Source organism: Ptychodera flava, chromosome 17 (assembly GCF_041260155.1).
Source record: "Ptychodera flava strain L36383 chromosome 17, AS_Pfla_20210202, whole genome shotgun sequence".
NCBI classification, from domain to species: domain Eukaryota; kingdom Metazoa; phylum Hemichordata; class Enteropneusta; family Ptychoderidae; genus Ptychodera; species Ptychodera flava.
Genome location: NC_091944.1, coordinates 11,306,169 through 11,330,963, shown reverse-complemented (window position 1 = coordinate 11,330,963; position 24,795 = coordinate 11,306,169). Strand labels below are relative to the sequence as shown.

General features: G+C 39.1%; 2 protein-coding genes across 9 annotated transcripts; both read right to left on the bottom strand.

The window, feature by feature from the left end:
* Nucleotides 1-3,108: 3,108 nt before the first annotated feature.
* Nucleotides 3,109-8,297, bottom strand: LOC139116615 (solute carrier organic anion transporter family member 4C1-like). Its single transcript, XM_070679212.1, has 6 exons — nucleotides 7,586-8,297; nucleotides 6,413-6,509; nucleotides 5,316-5,437; nucleotides 4,472-4,732; nucleotides 3,912-4,110; nucleotides 3,109-3,268 (listed from the first exon to the last, which is right to left on the bottom strand). The coding sequence occupies exons 1-6, from the start codon at nucleotides 8,295-8,297 to the stop codon at nucleotides 3,109-3,111; spliced, it is 1,551 nt and encodes a 516-aa protein (XP_070535313.1).
* A 3,922-nt stretch (nucleotides 8,298-12,219) lies between these two features.
* On the bottom strand, nucleotides 12,220-24,279 carry LOC139115404 (solute carrier organic anion transporter family member 4C1-like). 8 transcript variants are annotated; one of them, XM_070677491.1, is made up of 11 exons: nucleotides 24,104-24,279; nucleotides 22,483-22,737; nucleotides 20,857-21,719; nucleotides 20,306-20,402; nucleotides 19,790-19,911; nucleotides 17,703-17,963; nucleotides 17,110-17,308; nucleotides 16,209-16,362; nucleotides 15,676-15,851; nucleotides 15,244-15,308; nucleotides 12,220-14,643 (listed from the first exon to the last, which is right to left on the bottom strand). In XM_070677491.1, the coding sequence occupies exons 3-11, from the start codon at nucleotides 21,626-21,628 to the stop codon at nucleotides 14,270-14,272; spliced, it is 2,220 nt and encodes a 739-aa protein (XP_070533592.1). In that variant the 5' UTR covers nucleotides 21,629-21,719; nucleotides 22,483-22,737; nucleotides 24,104-24,279; the 3' UTR covers nucleotides 12,220-14,269. The 8 variants fall into 8 exon arrangements, with proteins under 8 accessions (XP_070533592.1, XP_070533595.1, XP_070533597.1 ...); XM_070677494.1 differs by having other exon boundaries at nucleotides 22,483-22,646; XM_070677496.1 differs by having other exon boundaries at nucleotides 16,209-16,359; nucleotides 24,104-24,278.
* Between the last annotated feature and the right edge of the window lie 516 nt (nucleotides 24,280-24,795).

Here is a 24,795-nt window from a genome sequence, read left to right as displayed (position 1 = left end):
AAGAAATCTCATTAAAGTGAAAAGGATGCATACTGGAATTTTGTTGCAAAAAGCCAAAAGATAATCAAAGCTGTCCGAAATAACGATGACTTGATATCAATTCGAGCTGGATATGCGCATGGTGGATTATTTTGAAATCTGACATCCCCGTCATCGCCCCATAGCTTATGATGTCACATTCACATCTATTCTAAATTCTTGATATGCAAGGTTTTCGAATGTAAATTCAGGTTCCTGGCAAAGTTATCTGTAAATGTAAAGGAAATGATATTTGCATATGAATAGAATTTCATCATGTTCAACACAAATTCAAAAGAAACCATAATAACACAAAGATATATTCGTCTGCTGTATAAAAAAGAAGATACAGACTATAACGCAAAGTAAGTTAAACAAAACTTCGATCGCTAAGTGTAGCTGCAGTGATTGAGCCGTCCACTATTTAGATCGTCCTATAAATCGAACCAAACCAATCGATCTGTGAACTCCAAGCACTAATAAATCACCAAGGTGCTCTAGAATGTTTGGCAGCTTTAAAGATGTGAGACTAGAAATTTTACAATTTGTCAAATAAAACACCATATACATTCATATATCTTATCGTCCTTTAAATGCCGTGACTGACATGTAAATCGGCCTTCACCCTCTCCACCATCACAGCACTGTCCTGATCACCTTTTGGTCGCCGCGCCTCTAGTGTAAAATATTTCATGCTATCAAGTCGGCCACGTTCAATGAAATCATTACTCTCGCAGGATTTGATCAAAGAATGGCAATTTTTCATTAGTGATCGATAAGGTAGTTAAAGGGATACGCGCCGCGAAATTGTAAGACTTAAGATTTTGCTCAAACGCTCTGTAAGGTCTAGTACCGGAGAAACAGATTACCAAATATTTATACCCCCGTGCAGTTTGTCAAGCCAATACTTCATGTCAATTGTTCAATTACTATCGACTCTGCTCAGATAGGTCGGTTATAGAAAAACTCGACTTGAACAATACCTCTCAATATTTACAATGGACCTGTTTGGGTGTGTGATACGTTTCATATGACGATCTACAGTAATTTGAAAACGTTATCTTTTGAGGCTCAGCGTCATCAAATTTTTAAACATTAAAAATTGCCAAACAGTGTGGCGCGAACAATTTCATCATCATTTCGCCAACATCGTTATTTCTAAAGACTAAGTTTGCGTTTCGCCAGCTGTGTTATAAATAGTTTAGTTCATGACTATCCTGCACACGTCTTAGCTTTATGTGGTTGGTGGTCAAGGAGACTGTCCGCCAAACTGACATCCGGATAAGTATACAAAAATCAAAGTTATTGTGATTGACCGCCCGTTTTCAAAATATCAGTACTCCTCTCTTCCTACGGCCCGGTTCGGCCCTGATTCGGTTTTAGACATGTTCGGAAGAAGTCGATGATGTAGAAGCTGTGATATTGAGGAGTCGTCTGTACAAGGATAAAAAATGCGACGATTATTATTATTCAGTGCTGTCTCTTAGTTTTGAATCGACCAATGCGGCTTGACTATCTTCACGGACAATGCCCTTTACGTCACTACCTGTACATTCACCGTCGACGCCCTTCGCTGCGTCCTTGTAGGCAAGCAATTCAACACCTGGTGGCGCCCTTGACGAAACTTGGTCTGTTTCATTGGCTAAATCGAGGAATTCAGCTTCTCCATCCTCCGAGGTAGGCGGTTTGTACGACATGTAAGCTATAATCATGAGAACCAGGGACACAGCGCTGAATGTAACGCCGAGCAGGACGAGACGTAGCGAGAATTCCAATGGATCGTATACCCAGCATGCACCTCTCTGTTCACAATCGTAGTGCCAAAGTACGCATGATTTGTCAACTGCAGCACCGAAAATGATTGGTCCAGGAACGCCTCCTGAGGAGAGAAAGTGAATCAGATTATAATGTGATAGAGTTTTCCCTGTCTTCATATTTTCATGACAATAGAAACTGCTGACCTTGACTCGTTGCATATGGAAGAAATTAATTTTTCAAAACTGATCAGACTAGTGGGGGTGGGTGACCCCGTGGGTGACATCCGATTTATACACCTGCCTTTGTGATTTACAGAGGTAATTCGTACGCATTGTCTTTGGATGAGGGGTCAGCAAGGTGTTCAGTTAGCGTTTAAGTTCGATTCAATTGTAGACAGGTAGGTTTACGTCTATTTTCTTTTCAAACATATGTTTAGTAAATGTGTTTATCTTACCTAGTAGCTTAGCGCACAGCGAAGCTATACCCATTGCAAATGGTCGCTGATTGTCCGGAACAAGCCTGAAAATGAACAAAGTAATATTTTGATCAATGTTGTACAAATAGGAAAACTTGAGTTAAATATTGAAGTTATGAGTTGGTTGACGACGACGACGACGACGACGACGACGACGACGATGATGATGATGATGATGGTGATGGTGAAAAAGATGGAAGTTGTAACAAACAAAACACATCAGAGGCGCAGGATCACAAATACACAAATATATGGATTTGACATAGGCCAAGACAAATACGAAGAATCAGAGATCAACATAAAGAAGAGAGACGAGAGAGGGACAAAATTATCTTAGTGAAAACATCTTACCGCATCTGTAACGTAACGCCTGGAACTGTGCGACAGAACACAAACACCATAATAACGAAAAGCAGAAACATAAAAACAGGTAACTTCCAGCTTTCACATTCCGTATCGCACTTTCCAATGTCAGCATGGCCTCCATGGTCACGTGATAACCACGTCTCGTTCCAAACACAGCGACAGTTGTAGAATTTCTGTATGGGATAACGTTATATATAGCAACATGTTATGCGCCACCTCAATTAATTCGGAGTTACAATGATCAATGCAACGTTGAGGGCAGTACAGGACGATTAACCTTTCAATCAGAAAAGGGTAATCGAGGCGAATAAACTGGCAGAGTCTGGTTATTATAGTTTATCATTAACTGATAAGATCTTTTTCTCAGAAGACCTTTGTTTGACTGACATCTTTCGACAATAATCAGTGATGGCGTCTATCGACAATTGATCCGTGTCGATATTTAGATAGTTCGACATCTGATAAAGTTGCCTTCCTAATGACATAATGGTCTATTTTACCTCCTGTTCCTCATCGAAATGCGTACAGCCTGCATAGCAACTGTCAAAATACTGCAAACCATTGGCACCACAGACCGGCGAGTAGATGTCCATAATACATCCACAGTCTTCATTACAAGGTGACACCAAGTTTACTTCACTAACCTCTGTGCTGCGCAAAGCAATAGATGTACATTCAGCATACTCGCATTAGACATTCGCAGAAGAGCACGTCTTTTGTTTCATTCACAGGTGTGGCTCGTCTATCACTCATAAGACACTTTCCTCGCAGCTTAAGGAACAATATTTCAATACTATAGAGTGATGGATACAGAGGTACAATTATATAAAAGTGTCTTTGAGTGCCATAATGACAAGATTACGTAAAACAAGTGACGCAAACGTTTATCGTTTGTTCCCACGATGTTATTCCAAAAACGCTGATGTGGGCGCTTTCGTAACTAAGCAACAAAATTTCGGAGTTATACCAATCTAAAATGTGTATATAATGAAGCAAGTTTAAAATTTTGTCAGCGAGTTTATCGAGAAAAATGTTCCTTTATAACCGAACAATATGATTTGTAGTCACTTATTCTTACCATGAAAGCATGTAAGAGAAATATAGTTTCATGATGCTCTGTACACCGGCGCACTTCACAGTATATGCATTTCGTTATCAATAAGTGGGCTCCAAAGAATATTACTCTTCGAGTAAATCGGACGCTCATTGAAAGTGTAAATTAACAGTTAAATATGAGGAGAAAACGCCAAGAAAGTACAGACAACGATGAGACAGAAAGGACACAGAGTCTTACCGATTTGGCTCATACGGTACAAAGACGCCAGCTAACTGTTCCTCTGGGCATTTTATCATGAACATCAACGCCATCACCATAACGGCGATCGTCATTACGATGATCAATAAAATCATCCCTCTGACTTTCAATTCCAATCTTTTGACAATCCATCCACCGAGATACGTTCCTCCCGCTGCTCCTGGCACAAATGTTACTCCTGGAAAATAATTTTAAAAAGTGAAATCAGTAGAATGGAAGACGAGAAAGTTCAGGAGAAGAAATGACAGCCTTGGTAAGAAAACAAAACGGAAAGTTAATTGATTTATTGGCTATTTAAACTCAAACTACACAACTTTAGACAACCGAGGTAACGAACTTTTGGTTTTGTTGTGTGCATTCAGTATAAACAACATTACCATTGCATCGCATAATCATGCAATGAATAGAGACAATGATATCACTGCCATCTTCTTTTTTGGGTGGGGGGAGGGAGTGAAGTTTGGATCATAGCTTCAAAGTGGATACACCCATGTAATTGACGGATTAACTTGCTTCAGTTGTTTGTCACGCTACCTTACCAAGTAACACCGCTGCGGTTCCGGAAGTCTGGTGAAATTGGTTTTCAATAAACTTGGGTAAAAATGCTGCGAACCCGACAACGATCAACAGTGCAGCACTCGCTCCCAACGTTGTGCAGATGTAGGCCGGGTTTTTGCACAGCAGCCAAAAGGATGCTGGGAAATCACGGAAGCTTGTACCAAAACCTGGCTGTGATGCCTTCGCTTGGGACTTGGACTCGTGTGTCTGCACTGTCCGCTTCGAACGCATTTCTTCCTTGGCTGTGAAGATATTTTTGTCGAGTCAACTGGGATGCCTATACTGATTATAATTATTCTCTATGACATTCAACGACCAAGTTGTAAAACTTGGTTGAAACAAGTGGAAATTTTATTTTGAGGATGCTAAAATAAACTGTGTGCATACAATTGATTAAAACGTGGAAAGGAAAATTTAGTCGTGATCATGATCACAGACACATTTAATTATTGTTTCACGGTGATGGTAACCGATTAATAAAGTCATAATTTTCGATCGCTTCCATACGAAGTTAAAGAGCCTCACTGATGAAATCACAGCAATTGTACCAGATCTGTAAAATCGCACGTGAATATGCAAGAGGAATTTTAACATTCACTTCAAACACAGAATGGTCTCCTTGATAAAGTTTAAAAAGCGAAAACGTATGATGTTTCATACGCGCCTGTCACTGGTAAGAAATGTTCTTATTCGAGCTACATGATACACTTTACATCGCAATCTGGATAGTGCTGGGAGCACTGCACATTCTGTAGTGTGCATTCGACACTCTTTAATCTCAAAGTCATAATATTTGTTAGAGTTATTACATTTCTGTCTCCTTACCAGGCAATTCTCCCGGGAATCCGCTGAGCGGAACAGCCACTAGCCAAGCCAGTAACCAACCGATTAAAAACCCAAGCCACCACGCTCCAACCCAAGCTGGGTGTTCCGGAGTTATGTTAACGCTGTAATGAGTGACACCAAGGAAATGACATACTAATTAAATGAGTAATTTATTACTACTAAATAAATAAGCGCTCACTCATTCATACACTCACTCATTTATTAATATTATAAGATTTCACACTAATTACGTCATGCCGTGGAATAGTATCTCACACTGATTACGTCATGCCATGGAATAGTATCTCACACTGATTACGTCATGCCATGGAATAGTATCTCAACTGATTACGTCATGCCATGGAATAGTATCTCACACTGATTACGTCATACGATGGGATACTTGCATTTTCAAGATACAATGTTTTCGGCGACATCATTATACTGAGTACATTCGATATCATACAATTGCACTCCTCAAAACAGAGTATTCCTATCACATACTGATTTCATTCATTGCAAAATATAGGAGTTTGTATCGCAAAATTTATACATCAAATTAATATATATTACAGCAAGAAATTCTAGAATCTTGTGCGTCTCATGTTGTCACGCAAATGGCATAGGTTAAGGGATGTTCAGTATCATGTAGGAAGTAATGAGAAGGACAAATAATTTTAATGTACTGTTGAAACTTTAAGGCGGAATGTGCCTCGTGGATAGATATTCTGACTCTCAAATTTTAACAATATTCTTTTGGCCTAATTTATGAAAATCGAAAATTTTATCTCCCCCATAGTTTTAAAACAGGGATGGCGGCTTTTTGATTTTCAAGTGTCAGTGAATATTGAGTTATTTGTTTCTCTGGCACAAAAGTGTGCACGGGAACCCTGATTTGTACTCTTCATATCGATTGGGAATGGTTTAAAGTTAGCTAACTGAAAGTTTGAGCAAAAGTGTCGTCTTTTAATTTCTTAAAGTGAATTTTTCAGTAAAATGCTTGATACAATTCGATTGCTTTTGTGATAGAAATTCACGAGGGCCATTCTCGGTTCATTCCAATTTGTTTTCAAGGCTGTTACTCATTGACTGCTTACCTGTCAGCATAACGGATGTCTGTGTATATAGTCAAGAAATAACCTCCTAATATGAAACCAACGGCAGGACCGATACAGGAACACGCGTAAATGATCCCTTTATAGACAATATATCAAAAAAGAAAGATATTTGTTACTAGGCAATGTTAACGTAACTTTTAGTAAAGTATAATATTTTGAGGCAGACTTGACACATTTTGTATAATTACCCTCATCAGAAGACGACTGAAAAATGGCTAGTCACATTTCACGAAATTTAAAGGCAATTAATTTTTGTCAACTTGCAGACCACCATCTAATATATATATATATATATATATATATATATATATATATTATATTATAATATATATATATATATATATATATATATATATATATAAATAAACAGATTACTTCAAGTACAAAGTAATGAAATCTATTACTTAAGTTTCATGCATCTTGGAATCCTCTATCTGAGGATTCCAAGATGCATGAAACTTAAGTAATAGATTTCATTACTTTGTACTTGAAGTAATCTGTTTATTTATTTATAACGCTCTGCTTTTTGCATTGAGCACTGTAATTTCCCTCGAGGACATCTGTATACTTCGATATATATATATATATATATATATATATATATATATATATATATATATATATATATATATATATATATATATATATTTGTGTTCCCATGGTGACTGCAACTCTTTAGGAATTACGTTTCCAGGCACTGTTCAAAAAATTGAAGAAATTTTTCTTATTGTATGGCGATTATGTAGAAAGTTTATGGCATTTAAAATGGTTTTATGTAAATTATGGCTACATATACCTTGACTTAGAAGGTATTACAATTATTTCGACCATCGTTTAGAAAACAGAGTATAAGAGTTTTTGTTGATGAAGAAATGTTTACTTTTATGACGTATTTCAACATTTTCCTAGTAAAATATGCGCCGGAGACTTTCAATCTCGGCAAAAGGGTCAATCCCACAACCTTCAAATATAAAATTAAACACATATCATCAAAATACTCTGAATATATCCCATCCTTGATATGTCCGAGTTAATCATAATGGGATTTTCATAGGACGGTCACACTTGATTCATGACGTATGGGAGTGATGACTTTTCCAAGCTGCCTAAGTAGTCTAAGTTCACCTGTAAGACATGACTCAGGAGGCTCACCTATGTATGTCGCAGAACGCTTGTCCGAGGCATTTTCGTCCATATAGACCGGGCTGACCGTATAGACGGGCGTGCCTCCGACTCCGTGAAAGAATTGAGCGATGATAAAAACGATGAAGTAATAGGAAAGGCTTGATGGTTGCCAGTCGTCGCCTTCACAGTGATCTGTCGCATTAATCATGGGGTTGCAAACTGTCTGAGTGATGTTCGTTTCGCTGTACATGTACGGACCGGAAGTGAAATGGGGCAGCATGAATATGAACGACCCCAGTCCCATTCCGAAACAGCCAACGGCGAGGATTCTTGATTTGCTTCCATAGTTGCTGTAGTAAGCGACGAATAGAACAAAGATGGCGGAAAATATGTCGTACGATGCGATGATGACGCCCACTGCTGTACTTGACAGATTGAATCGAGTCTCGATTGATGATATCGAGATGAACAGAAATCCCCACATGACCATGGCTTGAGTAAAGTACAGTGAACCCACGCTTGAACACAACCATGTTGGTTTATTAAAAACCTGCAACCAGTTGGGTCGATAACTAAACCATCCCCACCGAGTTATTTTGTCTGTCTTTGTTACTGACATTTTGTCTTCCGACTGGGAGACAGCGTTGGAATTCGTCTGATCTGTCGAATCTGTTTTCTCGGGGAAGTTGGATGTTTCGTTTTCGTCACTGATTGCATTTTCGGACTCTGGTTCTTTCATTTTGAACGTATCTCACCTGTAGTTTTCCTAAATAAGAAAGTGACACCAGAAAGAAAGTTCATACAGAACAACATCGTCAGATCACTTTACGTTACAAGAAGGGCAGCCAACCAGTCGATTTTGAAAAAAAATTGTAAGCCACTGAAATAGTCACTCCCCCCCCCCTTCAAGTTACAATTTCAAATAAGTCCCAAAATTAGTTTTCTTCTCACATCATTCCCGACCGGAAATCTCCCCATTCCCCATTTCCTATCAGCAAATCTTCCAACGCCCTCTCCCAACACAAAAGTCCCCGCTGTCATGTCTTACCCACATGTTTTCCCTTTAAAGACGGACCCTCGAGAAAAACTCCTTTTTTCTCGAGGGTCTATGCTTTAAACTATCCGCTCATTAGGCCTTTTCAAAGTTTCCCATTGAGTAAGAAAATATAATAAAATATAATTTCCACACTCCCAAATGAGGAAAAACTAATCACAACTTTGCCATTACCCGCCCGCTGATTCTTCCCGCCCAGCCATCATTTTATCGCTTACGAACAGCTCATTACAGAAAGAGTGCATTAACTTGCATGGTACCTGAAACCCGGGTCCTTGCCTGACCAACTCGGGTGACAAACAGCAGACTTTTAATCCCCCAAGGTGTTAATGTTCCATTGTTACGTTTATCTAATCCAGCTGGTGCCATTGTAGGAAAGGCAGGTCTGCGAAATTAATCCTCTGATAACTAAGTAGGGAAGTGGATGGGGTATTCCTAAGTTAATGGAGCTTTCCCGTAATGTTTTACATGAACAGCTTTCGTGGCTGCTCCTGACGATACCAACTGGCAGACAGTGACGGAAACCTTTGTTAATAAAGCAGCATCGATTACAACTATATAAATGTGCGCAGCTCCCAAAAAGTTCATTGACCCAGACATTGTTTCAGGTCAGCAGGGGTTTAAATTCCACAGATTAAACACCTATAATACACGAGTCAAATACCAAAAACCTCCAAAAATAAGAACAACTTTTTTATAATTCATCACTTTTTACAAATTTGTCCCCTTTCTGTCACTGATCAAAGAATGCATTGTGTAAATTTATATTGAGAGGTGACGAATATAAATTCATACTGATCAAAACGTATTGATTCTTCTCAGTATAAGATTAAAGACTTTGATGACTGGCAGCCCAAATTGTATAAACAAGGGTTGGGGGTGGAGTTGAAACTTGCACAATGTAGCATTGTGTCTGACTAGAGACAGAGGAAGATATGGGATAAATTTGGTGCTGTGTGTCGAGATAGATGGCCGAAATCGACATATTATGATGAAAATAAATTGTCCTGTATTGATAATGTATTCATCATTTTACGGTTTACGATTTGAGTCAGGTGAAACAATTAAAATAACACTGCATGAAAACCCGATAATTCAGATAAATTCACATTAATGAGTTGCCTGTATTATAGTATAATACAGGTGAATTCACATGAATCCACGTGAATACAGGCTTGCTGAATACAAAAAATGGATTCTTGACTGTATTCATCTGTATATGCACTCTTCAGCTAAAATACAGGCAATAATCCATGTTAATACAGTAAGTATTATAGGGTTTTTATGCATTGAAATAAAAGGAAATAAAGCCACAAAAAGTTTTTTCAGAAAAATAAAGTTTCAATTCAAAACAGACGAACGGCCACACTGATAGTTTAAATTTAGACAAGGTCGTGACCTCAACTGTCCAGGCATTATACCCTTCGCAATGCAGAAAACCTACTGACGTACTGCAGTTTACCAGCTAAGTCAAACTAGTATGATTAGAAACATGCGCTATTCGGGTCAGTGGCAACAAAAACGTCTTTCACAATTGTTTTTTCAACTTACCCTTTCAATGTCGTGGCTTCCGTATCTTTTTCAACTCACCTTGAATGACGAGAATTCGAATCGATCGGTCCCTGACACCTGAGTGTCTCCTCTCCAAGTGATACGACGCCCTCCCACCAGACCCGCAATAAAACTGATAAGAAATAGGTGTGAACAATGTCCTTCATTTAATTTTAACTTGTTGTAAGGCTAAATAGGTCAACAAAAAATCAGACCATGTGCCATTTACAAAGCAGCCACAATCTGCTCAAGAATAACTCCTATTGTGAAAAATGTGAATTGCATATTCGGTAATATCATATCAATAGTTGCCTTGGTTACAAAATGACAACATCCGGGAGAAAGATGCCCTCCCTCATCAAGGGAAATGTCACATTACTGTTTCCAGATCGCGATGAAGAAAGAGACATAAAATGCACTGTTCACCAATAACGCAACAGGAGCTTCAAAAAAACCCGTTATTTTTGACAGTTACTTGTTAAGGTACTGTTTTGTAAAGTGGCAACATTTGTCAATTTTGATCACATTTTCATTATTTCTGTGCTATTAAACAAGCGCATTTTTTAATTTTCGTCCCTACAGTGTGTTAAACAGGGTCCATACACCCCTTGAAAGTCTCTGCAAGTCCTTAGATTCGTAAACTTTCCTGGAAAGTACTGAACAATTCCTAAAATGACATTGAGTCATGAAAATCCTTTGAGTCGGGAACCAAAATCGCGAATGCAGTACGTTGTCAATAATAACATCATATTGCACACATACAGGTTGCGTTAAGAACTTAAAACGCTAGACATTGAAAAGTAACAGAATTTTACGAAAGAAACAAAATTACTTGAAGGCATTAAAGTTACAATCAATGCGGTTTTAATTGGTGTGTTCCCGCCAATCTAATACTACCCACGATACATTTCAAACTTACACATACGATTTCAAAGTACATTTAGTTTAATACAACTAAAATCTTCGCGTGTTTAAGAATTTACTTTTCCTTTTTTCTGGATGTAACACTGCATCGAACTCTTACCAAGGCATGGTTTACCGGAATGATCTCCAACGATGTTGCACCTCGTTTTGCCCCAGTGTTTACTGGCACGAAATATGGGGGCGCTGTTCAATATAAATCAAAGGCTACTGCGTTTGCAAACCAAACTGGTGTACAGTAGTACTCACAGTAAAGGGTCTTGCTTTCGCTTCTGATGGACTCCCAGGCACATAGCTAGTTTCTCTTATCCGATAATAGTCTTATCTTACCTTCGATCTGATCTTGAAAAAATAGCAGTATTAAAGCAAGGAAAATCATACGGCTGATTTTTACACAAAGGGAGTATTTGTATGATGCCATCCGTTTTCCATCATACAGAATAAGAGAAATAGCGACAATACGCCTCGAGTATATATTCTAAAATTAAATTCTCACAATTTTGACATTCTTCGCAACTGCTTGACTCACTTTGAAAGTCGGGGGAACAACTAAATTTTCACAATGTCAATGTAGAAAAAATTGCAATAAACAGTTTCCATATAGTTGACGCAATAGATAGCTTTCATGTCAGTGTTTACGATTATGGTTAACAAGTTTGAACGATGCCGGTAAATTTCGTCGCAACACGTTCAAGGTTCAAGCTTAAGGGTGAACAAAGGAAGGGGAAGGTTGATATCCATCCGTCCATCCAACCATCCAACCATCCGTCCGTCCGTCCGTCCATCCATCCATCCATCCGTCTGTCCGTCCGTCCGTCCACCCACCCACCTACCAACCCATCCATCCATCCATCCATCCATCCATCCATTCATTCATTCATTCATCCATTCATTCATTCATTCATTCATTCATTCATCCATCCATCCATCCATCCATCCATCCATCCATCCATCCATCCATCCATCCATCCATCCATTCATTCATTCATTCATTCATTCATTCATTCATTCATTCATTCATTCATTCATTCATTCATTCATTCATTCATTCATTCATTCATTCATTTATTCACGATTTGTGTATGTTCAGTGTTATCGAAAGATGGGAATTCACACTCTCATTAAAATCACAAGATACGGTGAAATAATAGTTTAATCAAAGTCGCCAATCTTTTCAAATAGTAAAGTCTCTTCAGTAGTCTAAGAAAATACACGTAATGTAAATCGATTTCAGTTCGCAGCATTCGGATTGTAATTGACCAAACAAGAAGTAGTAGAGAAAGTATAGGGAAAGCATTGTAAAAAAAACTTGTTTGTCATTAAAACAATATATCATTTAAATACTCTTTGGCAACTTATTCTTTGGAGTTATTAAACTCAGAACATCAGAGCGATATGATTAAATTAAAAACAGAGAGATAAAAGCACACCACAAAAGAGACGAACTAATCATAAAATAATGTTTGTTTCCCATTCCTGCTTTCAAACAGAATGAACTCGATTCTGACAACTACGTAAATTTGTGTTTAAAGCTGACCCAAAAATATCATTATATTAATCCTGATAATAAGCGTTTGCGATGAGCATCAGCTGTCTGTGAAAGCAAACAAACGAGACAGATCTTGTGGAGCACAGCCGGCCATGCATCTATAAATGCCAAACTTGTCATTAAGTAAACGATTCATCAGTATCAATCGCAAATCGGGGGGACAGCAATATGCTAGCTCGAACCTGTCAGCATAACTTCCTTTCGCAAGATGAAACAGCGATGGTATACTACGAGATCAGTTCACGACATAAGTGCTCGCAATGGCACTTATGGAGTGAATTGGTCAAAAATCGAGTGGTATACCCGTTGCTGAGGTGGTTTATTGCTACTATATCACAATATTAAATTGAAATATGGCACGAAACGTCAAAAAGTGAATTTTTCTCTAGCTTAGACGTCGTGCCTTTTCCAACCGTACTATATTGCGAATATAGCACGGTCATTTTTACCTCTCGACCAACCAAACCGCTGTATTTGCGCCATCAATATATTGGTATATGAGTCGTAATTTAGCCTAGAAGAAAACTGTCTTAATAAAAGGTGAATCAATTTGACGGTAGTTTTACTGAGAGCAGTATTTTTTCTTCATGTCAAGGTTTCAACCGGAGTCACTCTCAAGATCTTACCATGATTTACAGTCACAATGGGAATTTTGCTTTTTACCAATGTGATTAATATGACTTCTGACCTTCCATTAAACTACAAAATTCCATTTGCAGGGAATAGTTGCGATGTAGAATTTTTCACAAGTTATGTCACTACTACACTTGTTTTTAAAAAGTCATCAAAAGAAAGTTGATGTGCCTAAGTCTGCATAAATATGGGCGAATGAAGAACGGAACTGTAATGCTTTATAGACCATATTAATAGTTAAATGTTCTCTGACAAACTGTCTCAACAAAATAACTCCCTGCCAGTCTGAGAGAAGAGGTATAGACCAAGCAGTAAACATCGTTTGTGAGATAATTGTCTAAACATTGTCGTCGCCGGTAATCGCTTCTCATACTTGAGATTTTCACTTATAAATATAAAATACATTTCCAGTGCTTACTAAGCTACTTATATTAACTCCAGCTTATGCTACGAAACAATGGAGTCTGCCAGGAATTTAGAATTATCGCTTCAGAAGTCTATGACTTCCGTCCTAGACTACAAACATTCAACAGCATAAATTCAAATTGACAGCAAAGTATATGTTAATCTTTTCAATGCGTTAAAATCTAGACTACAGCAACTGCAGCACACATATCATGTTTTGTCAATATTTACCGTTGTACAGGTGTAATGGTTGTTCACCTTAAAATACCATAGCAACGTTGACAGAATTGTCGTTGTCAATATTTACCATTACAAAAGCACCATTTTTTTTTACATGTATCGCAAGTTTCATTCGTGTAAACTCTGTCAGGATCCGCGCGAATGTTAAAAACCTACAGCCAAAGTACGGCCGCAAATATAGAGCTAAAAAACGATAGGGCGCGTTGGTCATGCAGTTAGGTCGAAGTTCAAGGGTAAGTGCAGTGTCGGCCACAAAGTCAAAAGTTCAAATAAATTTAGTAGGCGTTGTTGAGAGTGTAAGTAAAGAGTCCCTTGTTGTGACATCGACGGGTATATCAAACGACGGCAAGATGTAATTTCAGATCACATTAGATTCAGTTTGGTCTGTCCTGGTGTACCCTATCAATGAAACCTCGCTTTTCTCACGGTGCAAGGTTGCATCGAGTTGATCCTGCGACATGGTTTTTGGAAAAATCTGCATCTGTGGCGCGTCACCCGTCTGTTCTGCAGGGTTGTCATCGTCCTTATCCGGTGGCGGTTTGTAGAAAATGTACGCCATGACGAAAAAGAACGTGGTCAGGGCCATAAAGATTATCCCCACGACAAAAAACTTCAACCCGAACTGGTAACTGTCATAAATCCAGCAGGTGCCGCGTGTTTCACACGTTATCTGCCAGACGACACAGGAACTGTCGATAATGAGACCAAATAAGACGGGTCCGGGAACGGATCCTGCAGAAGGTACAGAATTAATCATTACTCTCGAAATTGCAACAACAACTCAACAAATGAGTAAAACGAACGCTTATAGAGGTACATTCTTGAAAGCTTGTTCAAATTACAGGCTGTATATGAAATGTGACGATCGCAGTTTTACATGAACGTTTTCCGTTCGTTCCGTTTTACGTTCGAGATCAATATCGTGGTATCATGCCTGTATGCAACCGACGTGAGAAAGTTATGTTATTATTACGGTAACTACTGGCATGGCACCATCAAGGCACGAAGGCTTGTTACCTGGGTAACAAATGGGACTCTTTCAATGATATTGAGCTGCCTGGCTGTAGTTTCTTGGTATGCAGACATTTAAAGAGGAAAGTGTGGTATTGCGATGAGGCGATGTTCAATAAAACTTTGAAGGAATACCAGCTGGACCTAGAGTGACCTTGAAATTTCTCCGTTTTAACCCAGACGTTCATTAGCATACCTGTGAAGGCGTTGTTGTATAGCCACGTGGCTAGGCTGCTCTAGAGAAATGAAAGTTGCCAGCCATAATTCAACCGAGCAAAGTGAATGCTAATCGCGAACATCTGGTTTGTCGTTAATACTTACCGAAGAGTTTATTGAAAATGCCGGACACTCCAAGGGCGTATGATCTTTGACTGTCAACAACGGTTCTGTAAGATCAAAAACATCCGCATTTGTATGTAGTTACCCTTTGCTATATGGTCACAGTTTAAGGTTAGTGGTAGTTGAAGTTAAGGCGTCTCCGAATCGGATCAAGTTCAGACCTGAAGGGTCCGTCCCATAAACGATATTAGGGGAATGGAATTGGAAATTCAGAATGCGTAGTCAAGAAAGACTGCGTTGTGAGAGCCACCAAAAATGTTGCATGAAGTAAGATCCCATTTCTCTTCATCTTGTGGTACCACGGAAGAAAGAGAAAATACAGCACTGGTGCACAGTTATTCTGGTTTTTTTTTTCTGCGATGTTTCATTCCCTACTGCAAAACTAAATTACAAACTTCGAAATTTTAAACTCACCTCAAAGTTAGATACTTGTACGGCGTCAAAATCGTAAAACCCAGCAACATGGTGAAGAAGAGTAAAATCACATACAGGGGAAGCTGCCAACAATCCACGTGACACTTTCCGGCCACAGCATCCGGGTTATCATGCCCTGACGAGTTTGTATGTATACACGAACAGTTGTAATAATTCTGAAATCAATTAACAATTCCTAATAGTTAGTTCATTTTGCACTGTACCACAGGAAGTCGGTCAGCTGGGGCTGATTATCGATTTCAAGGGGCCACAAAAACGATAGCCTGGAAAAACCATGCGCTAGCGACATGTCATAAGCAAACATGGCTGACGTTTACCATATATGGATAATGTGCAAATTTGCAGTGACATTAAATTAAGTCTGAAATATTCGCTAATTATTTCCCCTTCAACTCCAATTACTGTTACATACAAAGGATAAAAATATAAACCTTAGTAAAACATAATATCGAATATTTGTCAAAGTGATCTTTACACAAACAAATTCAGTAGAGCACGAATATAGACTTTACCTCGTTGTCTGTTGTGTATTCACATCCAGCATAGCAAGCGTCAAAATAGACCAGGTCGTTTGCGCCACAAACAGGGGCGTATTGAAACGATTCTGGACAGTGACAGTCGACGTTACACGCATGCGTTAAGTTGACTTCGGTCAGCTCCGTACTGCTAGCCACCATGATATGGCCGATAGAATTGATAAAAAGGCACATAGCGGGACGAAAAATACAAAAGAAAAAAAATCGGGAAAGTTAATGTTTGGGTATCAAAAATGTCGTACGTTCGATATCGATCACCGAATTTTGATTTTTTTTTGAATAGACAGAAAACCAATGGATCAAAGGCAACTTGAAGCTAAGGAAAGTGTACAGTAGTTACAGCACGGAGTCGTGAAATACTAATCGTTACGTGCATTTAAGACTACACCAAGACTACATTTGTCTTCCTTCCGAATATAAATATTGCTGCATAATTTATCACGATCTACCAGTTGGTGGAAAATCTCTGTGACTTATATTGTCATTCAAATATTTTCAACTTTGCGGATAAGTCTATTTTTGAAGAGTCTTGCCCCGTTGTAAGCGTAAATCTGTCAATCTACATCTGCTTTTTTACAGTTGGGTTTTGCTTTATAACAGTTTGCTTCATTCTGTTATGCTTTGTCTGCTGGATGGCATTCGCGATAGGTAAATGAATGTACAGACATACATAAATACTGAGATCAGTATTGTAAACATATAATTGGATGAATGAAGGCATGGATGGATGAATAAATGAATAAATAAATAAATAAATAAATAAATAAGTAAATAAATAAATAAATAAATATATAAATAAATAATAAGCAAAAATATCCAACCAAACTACTGTTATAATTTCGCAGGTATAAGAAGTTGGGAATTAGTCTAGACTTACTTGAATGGGTTATAGGGTTGAGTAACTCCAGCAATATTTTCTTCAGGACAGCGCATTAAAAATATTGGAAGTAAAGCTATGGTTAGAAGTGCTATGGTGATGCAGAATCTCAGCGTGCCTTTCACTTTCAGATCAAAATGCCTTATGATCCATCCGCCGAGAACGGTACCGCCCACCGCTCCTGGAAGAGCTGTCACACCTGAAGAAGACGAGAAAAAAATAATAGCAAAGCTATCGAGGTCTGTTTGGCCTCTTTTCAACTCTGTTCATTCATATTTCTCATGCTCTACGTGTTGCCAGGCAATCTCCCTGAACTTTTCAAGTTGACCTGTCATAGTGTGATTGCTTGACTCTCAAAGAAAATATAGCCATTGAATCACTTCCACTTTAGCTTAGAAAGAAGTAACGCACAGTTAGTCACATTCAGTGATTCTTTACATTAAAGGGCCTAACAAGATCGGCTTTTAGCAGAAGGGTTACCACTTTGATGCTGCAATAAAAATTGCCGACTTCGGGTTTGAGAAATAAAATATGGCCTCTCCAAATGACCAAAGATAGATGTAACGAAAACACAATTGAATAGGCTGGCTCACCGACGATCATAGCTCCCTGCGTCGACGTCAGTGCAAACTGGTTTTCTAAGAATTTCGGCATGAAAGGCGCCAGACCAGCCAATAGCAAGTTTTGTGAACACTGCGCAAGCGTCACAAACATGTAGGCAGGATTGCAAAGCAAATACTTGGTGGCTGGACCTAGGTCTTTCCATGACATGCCGAAATCTTTCTTCGTTTTCATGACATCGTCTTCGCTCTGGTGAGCGGTTGCCTGCCTTTCCTTCTCGATTTCTTTCCTCGCTGAAAATGAAGAAAATACATGTAACGATATTACACGACATGAATAGTTAAGGAATATATGCTTGCCTTAACTTCATGACACGAACGTGTAAAAAATCAGTATGTTCCGCCAGATATGTCAATTATTTACCTGAAAAATTATCAACATCTGCCTACGAAATGCAAACAAGTATAGGAGACGGTTGACCCGCCATGACTTTCATAAAGTTCAACAGTGGCCTTAACGACGTGTGGTACCGTAGAGTAATCAATATTTAACTTCTTGGTCAAGTTCGCATGTTATGAATTATTAACTTTTCAATGATGCAGCTGTCGCTATCGTTCAAGGGTACGATCTCAGCAAACACTTAGCCGAGACATGCGTTAATTAAAATTTGAGACAATGGTTTGCATTTTTGGATGCACTAAGCTGCATTAAGTACGGGGGTTATCATCGAGGAATGTGCGGTGAGATTGGTTATTGTTTCACATCAAAACAGACAATTACTTATCAGGTCCCTTGTTTTCATTCCGACAGTATTAGTAAATCCGGGAACATTGATACATCGTCGATAACGTTAAAAAGGGGATAGCAACAGATCAAACCTATAGTCTATTGGACTTGCACGCCTAGATACATAATTATTACCACACAGCTGACCGATGAATACGGAAATTAGAACAAAAAATACATCGTTGATAACGTCAAAGAGGGGACACATCAATGCATAGCAACAAGTCAAAACTAGTGTACCTGGACTTGCAAAGCAAGCTACATAACTATTACCACACAGCTGACCGATAAATAAGGAAATTGGAACAAAATGATATCGCAAACTACCACAGACTAATCCAGGAGATTTATCCTAATCACGTGATGTCACTTTGTAAATCATGAAGTCAAGTTTCGTTACATTTCACAAAGCATCACGCCATGAAAGATCAAAATTTACTTCGAACACAATGCAATGCATTCCTTTACGTTGTATTGGGATCGCTGTTTAACAATCAAGCCAACCGTCAACTTTCAGTCGACCTTTTTGATTCATAATTTTGGATTTTTTAAAATGATTTCATCTGATGTGTAAAATTCTATTCTTCATCCTCCCATGTGATCCGTCACTTTATTTGACAATGGTTTGGCCCCTCTCCATGGTTACGATTTCTGTCGTAAGATAGATGTGGTCGCCTCCAACATTTTGATATCTCACGTTACAAGTACAACCTAGTGCCACACACTAAAACGCTTATTCACATTTCACAGTTGCTTACGCATGCAGAAACAAAGGCTTTCATTACAATACCACTGTACATTTTTAAAGGGTCTTACTCTGATGACTTTTTCACTATTTTAAGTTTGTAAATCAATTGGAAGCTCTTGTTCTACTCCCAAAAACATGTTGAAACATCTGCTTTATTTAGCTTGTCAATATAGTGTTTATATGTGTAAAGTGCTAGCACTGTTATTGGTTACATTTTAATTCTAGTCCGGACCAGAATTCACTCTTCCACAATGGCAATGCAGTCTGTACATGTGCAGGCCGAGTTAACAAGCTGTATAATGTGTATCTCAACAAGCTTTGGTTAGTAAAACAGGAAATTACGATTGACATTAAAAACAAAAATTGTGGAAAAATCATCAGAAGTTGAAGTTACTGGCCCTTTAACGTTAGTCTTTCCGATATCTTCATATTAGTAATAATCTCACTTTGACTCAAACAGTGTCTATGCCGACACGTATGATGACTGATCAATACACCAACATGTCTACGTTTTGTGCAAATGATGATTACGTCTTACACAAATGATGATTACGTCTACACAAATGATGTTTACGTCTTACTCACAAGGTAACTCAGGTGGATAGGCTCCCACAGGTATTGCTACAAGCCAGGCCAATACCCAGGATATGAGAAAGCCAAGCCACCAAGCCCCAACCCAGGCCGGATCTTCCGGTGTCAGGTCAACGCTGTAAGGAGAAGAAAAGACACTTAGTCCGGGAAATATAGGGAGGTTATGAACGTGTAACGTACTGCACGGCGCGGCACCAACCTTCCATATCTATTGGTATTTACACTAGCAAGCTTCCCTATCGAGTTGACAGGGCACCAGGTGTTATTTGAATATTTAACATGGACTTATCAGCTTCTGAATTTCGAGAATCGAAGCTGCATGATAACTCAGCAATCGCATGTATAGTTTGATGTTCATCAATTGAGAACGCATAACACCATTTTGCATCTTGTCATGGAGGATTAATTTTATGATGGGTTCGCTACTTGGTGATCACAAACGATATCCTTAAAGCTTCACATTTGAAGACAGGATTTCAATACACCATGCCGTTATACTAAGTTACTTACTTCTCCCAGTTTGATATGTCTGTGTAAATGGAGAGAAACACTGCGCCAAGAAGGAAACCTGTCACTGGTCCAAATACGGCAAAGGCGTGGGTCACTCCTAAATCGGGCAAATAAAAGGACATGACTTTAAAGTACACGAAACCTTGACATCTTGATCGGATAGAAAACTGAATCATAAAGCGGTCGAGATGACGGCTGCAAACTACTGTATTTCGCCACTAATTGTGGATCACCGGTGTTTAACTATACAATTGCGGTATGTTACCAGTTTCTCTCTCTCTCTCTCTCTCTCTCTCTCTCTCTCTCTCTCTCTCTCTCTCACGTGCGCGCACGTACGCATGAATGCACTATTGTGGAACGATCTAACAGTATGGCCGCATTAAAATGTCAGTGTTCTTTATTCACACCGGTCATAACCCAGACAATAGCGCAACTTTCACAAAGCAATGAGTGAATTTCAGAGCACAAATCAATGCTTCAGGGAAAAAAATTCCTCCCAATAAGTGTCATCGTTTTATATGATAAAGGATATCCACAACTTTTTGGCTCACCTACATACCACCCGGAATCCTTCGTACTGACGTTTTCGTCCACATAGGCAAGTCCCACGTTGTAGATCGGAGACGCTCCTATGGCAACGAAGACCTGAGCTATGGCAAAGGCGATGAAATAGTACGACAACGAAGTCCACTCTTCCTGACATACTTCGTAGTAAGTGTAGTTGACTTCACTGCGACATAACGGCTGGTAGCCGTCGGCGACATTGCCGTAAGTATAGTAACCACTTGTGAAATGGGGAACTGTCCACAGGAGAAACCCGAAGCCCATGATAACTGACCCCACGGCCAACCATCTCGGCTTGTTGCGGCTGGCACCGAAGTAAGAAACAATAGGAAGACAGATGACCGCCGTTAGATCGTATATACTGAGTATAAGTCCCGTAGCCACACTTGGTAACTGGAAACGAGTCTCTATGGATGTCAGACTCACGTATGCGAAGCCACTCACGACCATACCCTGGACATACATTAGCAAGGAAATTGTCAGTGCCAGCCACGGTGCAGTGTTGAACCACTGTAGCCATTTTGGACGAATATTGAACCATCCACACAGAGTTGACACCTCCGTCTCGGTCTCTTGAGGCGCTTCTTCGGCTTGAGTCGTCGTTCCTCCCTGAGATTCAGTCACCGAGGCCGTCTCAGTACTGTTCTGGCCTACTGGTGCCGTCGCCGTCCCGTTAAGTTCCTCTGTCTTCGTCGATTGGTCACTAACAACATCACCGTTCTCTTTGTTGGTGTCTATTGCTGTACCGTTTTCAGTCATTGTAAATAATATTGTTCAGAAATCAAATACTTCCAATCAAAATTCCAAGTCCCTTCAGGCAGACCACATTTGCCATCAAACACTCATCACTCTGAAAATGACAGAAAGTCATACACTATATAATAAACGCTGATAATAAACGCTGGATTAAGTATTACCCGTGTACATATTATACTCCTACTTTAACTTTCGTATTTTTCCTCATTAATTTTGTTTGATCAATTTTCTGAGTTCAGACTCAGACTCGTTGCGAAATCAAATCGCGATTTCAAATGCTTGAGATAGTTACACGTTCGCCTTACAGTATGAGCCAATTTTACGGGTACACTTTCTTGTCGGCCATGGAATGTACATATTTTGGAATACGGCAAAAATCTCACAGCAAGATACCTAATATCAATTAACTAATTCGGTTCTGATGTGGCCTTATAATGTAACGCTGATTTCATTTTAAATGCCAGTCTGAGGAACAATCAATACTATGCTACAGTTACCAACATCAACCTGCCTGAGTACCACCTGTACACTAGTTACTGCATGCGATGCATGATGATGTCATAAGGCAAGAACAGACAGCAAGCAACACGTGACACTGACAGTATGGCCATACGCGTAATTTCAACACCTTTTTGTCCGAGTGAGTTCAACGGTACCGCGACAGAGAAATAATAAAACGACAGAGATCAAACGGCAGTTTCGTTTCCCTCATTGAAGTGTGCAATACACTGTACCATCTGACGAGAGGGTTTGCAGAACTAAAATCATAATATCGTGGAATTTATCAGTTTGGCCCGGCATTACAGTCGTTGAACTGTCCTGACCTGAAACCAATCAAAGATATCGTCTCCACGTACCTTCCACCGCAACGGCGCCACCTCACTCCCAGAAAAATAATCTATATTTTGACAGTCGCCCGTTCCTCTTCAATAGTCCTGGAAATTCGAGGGACCAGCTTCAGCGCGTTGTCGTTCGTCCGGCTGGTATGGTACAAGTGCAAGATCAGTGGTCGTGAGTTAGCCTACAGGGTGGAGTAATGTCAGCGTTGTCATTGTATCCGACAGGATGTACTTTGGCACGGGAAGGTATTGAAGCAAGATGTGCCGAGTGTGCTGCCCGGTAACAGAATAATGACCAGATTAGTTAATTTGTGACCCACTATACTTCATGACGTCATCAACTAATAACTAATCCCTGTGTCTACGTGTACAAACGCTCCTTTCTGGCAGTTATATTTATCAAGACACCTCTTTAAAGGTTTAAAATGCGTATTTTTCAACCATTTTGCCAGGACCAATAATTGAATCCGTCGATCGAGTTTTGCGAGAATACCGTTGTCTTCAGGAACAGGTTGCGCGGTGCGTGAATTCACTCATTATGAACTGCGCATAGCAGTAGGATATAAGATGTTGTTAATATCCTCCTGTAAGTTCAAGTGCTATTTATGGTTTAGTTATGACGGCGTGATACCCATGGGGGGAGACATTATCATAAATGTTAGACAAAAGAATTTTACAAACCAAACGACTGCAAAGTGAATACCCGTCGTCCGTACAGTCGACCTGGCAGGTGGTCAACAGAACGAAAATAGATGGCCTCTAATGTAAGCGGGACTGTTATCTTGGTTCACAGGTACGGTAGTCGACATGACGGTCGGCAGGTTGTCTCTTGTCTATTTTGGGGTAAGTTGACTAAAGGTGGGACGGTTTGAATATTCCATTGTCAACAAACATGATGCGATGCGTAGTTAATATTATGGGATATTGGCAACGACATCGCTTAATCATAAATTACAGGTCTTATAGTTTGGACAGCGTATACTAAATAATAAATCAGATTATTTGAATTCAAACACTAGTATTTTATCGCTGTGATCTTTATCATTATTTATGCTGTCAAACAAGTATATATACGCACTCAGTATTTCACTTCTCTTCGCAGATTATTTGTGAATAGCGCTGGGTTTTGTTAAAACGAAACTTTAATAGCCTATTCGGTGAGTCATGTCAAGATAGTCAAATTTTAAAATACCCTGGTTGATGTCTTTCTTCCGAATAATATCGAGAGGCAAAAGATAAAGGCCTAAAATACTTAAGAAAAGTCAAGGTTGCGTAAAAATGTCAATGGAACTTCATATACATTTGTAAATAAGTTTTAGCGGGTATCTTTGCATTTGATACAGTAACAGAAATGCAGTACAAATTGTATTACAATATTGCAACATTTTCTGTTCACATGTTCATATTATAGATGTTCAGGGACAATAATATGTTATGATAATAACAAGGTATTCATTAGCCCAACACAGAGAAGCAGACACAAATTTTAGCACCGGGTTCTGAACACTCCTTGTCCTCATTTTCAGCCCATCGACATGGAAAACCAACTTATATATCTAAAGTCGACGTAGCAGGAAATTGAATAATTCAGATTGTTCTTTCTGGACAACTGCAACAGTTTAGTTGACATTGAACTTACCAATGTGAACAGCTACTGATGACACCAATATGTCAGGGATGATACATACCGCGGTGTCTCTCTGATTGTGTGACCGTCCTGTCCCGGTACGGTGGATTAAATATTAGTAAAACGAGATAAACTTGCTCATCCTGACGCACACAAAATTCAATTCCGGTTCTTACCGATCACTCTGGCGAATGTTCCCCTTTCATTATTGTAATTAGTAAACCTTTGTAAACTATATTAAGTTTCCAGTGATTTTATTGATCGAATGTTTTTCCTTTTGTATTAAACGTTAACTCAAGTCGTTCCATTAACATTGGCAAACAGACATCGCTGGAAAGTTTTGTTGTTTTATAAATTATTGATGTGATAGATCCAGTAACTCATTGATGCGGTCTGGTTCATCATTATCTTCTTTGTTATTGATTTTATGAGGCAAGGCTTAATTTTAAACATTTGAACCGTACTAGCCTGCCCAAACTTTGAAGTACAAAATTTTTCAACCACTGTAAGCTAGACCAATACACTCTAAATCGATGACTCATTCGATAACGATAAATAACACCCAATTACTTGTAAAACGCGAACACGATTACTTGTCACTTTTCCTGTAATAAGACGTAAATCATTAAAAGTACTTAATGTATGTGCTGCGGTCAATTGAACGGCAAAATGTGTTTCAGAAATATTAAAATATTAACATTGTG

Excerpts from the sequence above, each read along its gene's own strand:
- LOC139116615 (XM_070679212.1), bottom strand. The coding sequence starts at position 8,297 with ATGAAAGAACCAGAGTCCGAAAATGCAATCAGTGACGAAAACGAAACA. Across the intron at positions 6,510-7,585 it reads GCGTTCTGCGACATACATAG|GGATCATTTACGCGTGTTCC; the intron begins GTGAGCCTCCTG and ends TTGTCTATAAAG. Across the intron at positions 4,111-4,471 it reads AACCGCAGCGGTGTTACTTG|GAGTAACATTTGTGCCAGGA; the intron begins GTAAGGTAGCGT and ends ATTATTTTCCAG.
- LOC139115404 (XM_070677491.1), bottom strand. The coding sequence starts at position 21,628 with ATGACTGAAAACGGTACAGCAATAGACACCAACAAAGAGAACGGTGAT. Across the intron at positions 19,912-20,305 it reads GACATATCAAACTGGGAGAA|CGTTGACCTGACACCGGAAG; the intron begins GTAAGTAACTTA and ends TTCTCCTTACAG. Across the intron at positions 16,363-17,109 it reads CAACCCTATAACCCATTCAA|CAGTACGGAGCTGACCGAAG; the intron begins GTAAGTCTAGAC and ends CATGGTGGCTAG.